The sequence below is a fragment of the Capra hircus genome, chromosome 17, assembly GCF_001704415.2.
Source record: "Capra hircus breed San Clemente chromosome 17, ASM170441v1, whole genome shotgun sequence".
In the NCBI taxonomy this organism is placed as follows: domain Eukaryota; kingdom Metazoa; phylum Chordata; class Mammalia; order Artiodactyla; family Bovidae; genus Capra; species Capra hircus.
In genome coordinates, this window is record NC_030824.1 from 59,286,792 (window position 1) to 59,291,938 (window position 5,147).

The 5,147-nt window shown below is 52.8% G+C and overlaps 1 protein-coding gene across 1 annotated transcript; it reads left to right on the top strand.

Annotated features, from left to right (window-relative positions):
• POU4F2 (POU class 4 homeobox 2) lies at window positions 1,147–4,772 on the top strand. The gene is made up of 2 exons (XM_018061378.1): window positions 1,147–1,677; window positions 2,124–4,772. Exons 1-2 carry the CDS (start codon window positions 1,393–1,395, stop codon window positions 3,063–3,065), a joined length of 1,227 nt encoding a protein of 408 aa, XP_017916867.1. The 5' UTR covers window positions 1,147–1,392; the 3' UTR covers window positions 3,066–4,772.

Below are 5,147 nucleotides of genomic sequence, written 5' to 3' on the forward strand. Positions count from 1 at the left end.
TATTCGGGTGGGGAGGACTTTTTGCAGCACATGCGCTCTGTGATCTCTGGCCCTGCCTCTCGTCAGTTGCCCCTTCCTTCTTTGATTGTGGCTAATGAAGAATAATAAATCCAGTAGCAGGGTTTGCCAGTGGATCCGCCCAAGACCTAACTCACACTGAACTGGAGACAGGGGGGAGGAGAAGGAAGATCCGGAGGAAGAGAAAACAGGGTGGGGAGGAGTGTCTATCGGTGGTAGTATTGGGGGGAGTACCCGGGGGCCTGGTGGGCAACGGGTGGGGGGGCGTCGCATGCGCATAGGCGACGGGAGCCGGCTCCTCCGCCGTCCAATCCGCTGAGAGCAGTGAAAAACCGAGTGTCAGAGAAAGCCCTGCAGCCCTGTCGACCCCAGGTCTCTTCGGCACCAGGCACCCGCCGGGCCGAGGGGGCGCAGAGCCAAGCGCCAACCACTGCGCGTACCAGCCGGAAGCGCAGAGCAGCACGGAGCATCCAGGTCCGCGGCAGGGTCCGCGTTCTCGACACTGTGGTCGCGAAGCAAGGATCGGGGTCACCCGAGCGGCAGGGAGGGTCGGACCGAGTTGGGGGCGGAGGCCTGCAACTTAGCAGTAAGCAGGAGGCGGGGAAGGCAGCCAGGTAAGAGGCTTTCGTTATAGTCTAGGGGAAAACTCAGCCGAGGCCGCTTCGACCCGCAACTTTATTTAGTAGTTTCTTTTCCCGGCGAGGCGCATACTGGGCTCAGGAAGCCGGAGGGGCTGGAGGTCGGCTCTTAGGTAGGAACCGCCCAGCGACGGGAGCGCAGACCTGGCCAACCCGGTAGAGTTGAGCAGGGGACTGCTGTAAGTGAGTGCTGTGGGGCGCGGGGAAGGGACGGCGGCGTCAGCGCGCGGGCGGGGGCAGGAAGGGGAGGCGGAGGGCGCGGGGAGGGGAGCGGCGGGGGTAGGGGGAGGGGGGGTGTCAGGAGAGCAGAAAGGACCAAAGCCTGGAAGAAGCCAAGAGGGAGCAGGGGCGACGCTAGAATCCGAGCAGGAGAAACCGGCGCTTCCAGGCAGGGGAGGGCGGAGGCGCGCGGGAGGGGGGGAGGGCGGAGTGTGCGGGGGCAGGCGCGGGGAGAGGGGAGTATAACTCTGCGGCCGCGAAGAGCGGGGGCAGTTTCGGGCGCCCAGGTTCTGCAGCCAGCGCCAAGCCGAGCCCAGCATCCGCTCAGACTGACCTCAGTAGCCAGCGGTGGAGCGCGTAGCCGGGCCCAGGCGCGCAGAGCTCGGGGCGGTGGCGAGTGAGCACAACTTTGCATCGCCCTTCCCCGCTTCGGCTCTCGCCCAGCACTTCTCGGGAGGGTCCCAGCAGCCGGAGCCAGTGCGTGCGCCTCGGACCGGCGCCCGAGCGGGCGGGGAAGATGATGATGATGTCCTTGAACAGCAAGCAGGCGTTCAGCATGCCGCACGGCGGCAGCCTGCACGTGGAGCCCAAGTACTCGGCCTTGCACAGCGCCTCGCCCGGGTCCTCTGCACCCGCGGCGCCCTCCGCCAGCTCTCCGAGCAGCTCGAGCAATGCTGGCGGCGGCGGCGGGAGTGGCGGGGGCGGTGGAGGCCGGAGCAGCAGCTCCAGCAGCAGTGGCAGCAGCGGCGGCAGCGGCGGGGGCTCCGAGGCGATGCGGAGAGCGTGTCTTCCAACCCCACCGGTGCGTATTTCTGCATAATCACCGCTTAAAGGCACATTTTGACAGCCCCCTTTATCTGCTTGATGTTTTTTTCATGTCTGCACAGCAAATCACCCCACACCTCCAACCAATTTTCCCCCCTCTCTCTCGCTTATGTATTCAGCGGGTCTTTCCTTTCATATTAATTTTTATGACCTGGAATGTTGCCTGTGCGCGTGTTGTGTTGTGTTGTTTGCAGGCTCACTTTCCTCCTCCTCGTGCACTCTTGGTTTCTCTCCGTGGCTTCCCTCTTCTCCTCCTCACCCGCTAGTTTCAGGATTATTATTATCATTATTACTATTATTATTTTAACGTTCTGGGAATGTTGTAGGCGCGGCGGCGGTGCGGAGCGCTGGGCCGGAGCTTCCGGAGAGAGTGCGCACAATTCCCTGCTGAGAGTAATGTGTGCCTTTTACTTGCAATTGCAGAGCAATATATTCGGCGGGCTGGATGAGAGTCTGCTGGCCCGCGCCGAGGCTCTGGCGGCGGTGGACATCGTCTCCCAGAGCAAGAGCCACCACCATCATCCGCCCCACCACAGCCCCTTCAAGCCGGACGCCACCTACCACACCATGAATACCATCCCGTGCACGTCGGCTGCCTCCTCTTCGTCGGTGCCCATCTCGCACCCGTCCGCGTTGGCGGGCACGCACCACCACCACCATCATCACCACCATCACCACCATCAGCCGCACCAGGCGCTGGAGGGCGAGCTGCTGGAGCACCTGAGTCCCGGCCTGGCGCTGGGTGCCATGGCGGGCCCCGACGGCGCCGTGGTGTCCACGCCAGCTCACGCGCCGCACATGGCTACCATGAACCCCATGCACCAAGCTGCTCTCAGCATGGCCCACGCGCATGGGCTGCCCTCACACATGGGCTGCATGAGCGACGTGGACGCCGACCCCCGGGACCTGGAGGCATTCGCCGAGCGCTTCAAGCAGCGACGCATCAAGCTGGGGGTGACCCAGGCCGATGTGGGCTCCGCGCTGGCCAACCTCAAGATCCCCGGCGTGGGCTCGCTCAGCCAGAGCACCATCTGCAGGTTCGAGTCTCTCACGCTCTCGCACAACAACATGATCGCGCTCAAGCCCATCCTGCAAGCGTGGCTAGAGGAGGCGGAGAAGTCTCACCGGGAGAAGCTCACCAAGCCGGAGCTCTTCAACGGCGCGGAGAAGAAGCGCAAGCGCACGTCCATCGCGGCGCCAGAGAAGCGTTCGCTGGAAGCCTACTTCGCCATCCAGCCGCGGCCCTCCTCCGAAAAGATCGCCGCGATCGCCGAGAAGCTGGACCTTAAGAAAAACGTGGTGCGTGTCTGGTTCTGCAACCAGAGGCAGAAACAGAAAAGAATGAAATATTCCGCGGGCATTTAGGAGACCCACTTTAGGCCTCTCCAGGGACAGGCCCCCTCCTCATCTCTTCCCCCCACCCCCACCCCTCTTGCCTCTTTTCTTTCCATTTTTCGCAACCAGAAAACAATTCCAGTAAATGTGAATCCAGAGAAAGCGAGGATTGGAGCACGAGCGAACGCGTGAGCTACTGAGCCCAAGCCCGGTGAGAATGTGAAACGATTTCTCAAAGGAAAGAAAAACAAAAGAAGGGATTTGTCAAGTTGTAGCAAAGTTGTCCCTTTCGACCCCACCCACTCGGAAAAGGCACCTCGGCCTCTTCAGAGGAAGTTTGGAGCTGGCTGTTTGCAGGAAAGCAGACGAGACAGCCTTTTAAAAGGCCCCCAGAATGATCAAGTAAGATTTGTTTTTATTCCTAAAGACGTCACCCTTGTTCAAGTTTAAAAGTACACTTTACAGCTATTTTTCAGAAGTAGAAATTGATTCAGGACTGAAACTTTAAACTAGAGTTGATGCTTAATGTGATAGAGACATCTCTAAAGTATTTTGAATTTAAAAAAAAAGATGGCAGATTTTCTGCATTTACACTGTATATTATATATATATTTTTATTGTGGTTCTTACCCCCTTCTTCTCTGAAGTGTTAATGCCTAAGAAAGGAGTTGCGCCTTCTGTGTTCACTGATCTTGAAAGCTATTATTAGATTATTGCTGAACAACCCTCTGTAAATTATTAATTTATCTCTCTAGCAACTTAATTTGTGCACATTCTAATTAATTAAACTTTAGTCTTAACAAACGGGGGGATGTATAGCTAGTGACGTTAAAATTTTTTTATGTTTAATGAGTTTACTGAATTTATACAGTTTTCCTCTTATACTGTGTTCCTTTTGGCCTATTTGTATATTCTCACTTTGAATGAAGATTGTTTTTTTCTTTGTTTTCACTGGTAGTGTTCTGATTTGTGAGTCAATACTCAGTAATGGATGTCTTAACCGTATAGACCTGATTCACGGTCCAAAGTATTGTTTACTTTGTTACATATTTAATGGGGATTCCCACACTGTCCCTGCTACACACGCACTCTCTCACTCACACACACACACACACACACACACCCCTCTAATGGGAGAGAAGTCAAGCAGTTGGAAGCATGAGTGTGATGCATCATTTTCTAGCTTTAGCTGCATTTGGCACTTGGTGTTTGCCCTTCCAGATTTTAAGATTTCACCAAGGTGTTTCGGTCTTCTAGTTTTCAGTTGCTTTGTGGACTACATTTTAACATTTACAAGAATCCTTCCTCCTTCTGTTTTTCCTTTTGGAGGTTTGTTTGTAGAAAAACCAATTTGAACTATAAGAAAGACAGTGCACTGCTTGTAAATTCACATTGTTTGGTAGAATTCTTTTGGAACAACAACAACAAAAAAATAGGTACATGATGACTGGTACCTTATCTATTGTAAATATTTCATTCAAAATGATGCACATATAGATATATTCTTACAAATTTTGCTGTATTGCTGTTCCATTTAAGGCTCTCTGAAGTCTTGAATTCTGTATATGACCTGGTTTCCTGTTTTTGTTAATAGATGGTTTATTTACTATGGTAATGTACTAAGTTATTTTTGGTGTTGTTTGATTGTCTTTCATTGAAGAGATGACTTTAATGTTTTATTGGCAAAGTATGCTGCTTTTTTCATTAAAATATGCTATTAAAATTAAATGGCTTTTAAAATGTGATGTTGTTTTAAATCATTTACATGGGAACTATTTTGATGAGGGATTTTTTTTAAAGCAGAAACACATTTTGATGGTTTATTATGCATTGATTGTTGCCAAAGTTTGACTTGGATTTAGTGGAGGGAGTTTCTCTAGGAAAGTAGAAAACACCAGGGTTTATAATAGCCAAGCTCATCTCACAGGGTGCTTTGCTTTTCTGGGCAGATAAGGTCATAACATTTGGCTCCAAATACTTCACTTGGAGTTCTTTTTCCAGATGGGCAAAATTCTGCGAAGAGAATCTTCATGAACAGAGATATCGCATAGGTAAAAGGTAGAAGGGAGCTCAGTTCAGCTTTTAGCAGCACTGGGAGGCTGGGTGTGGCGA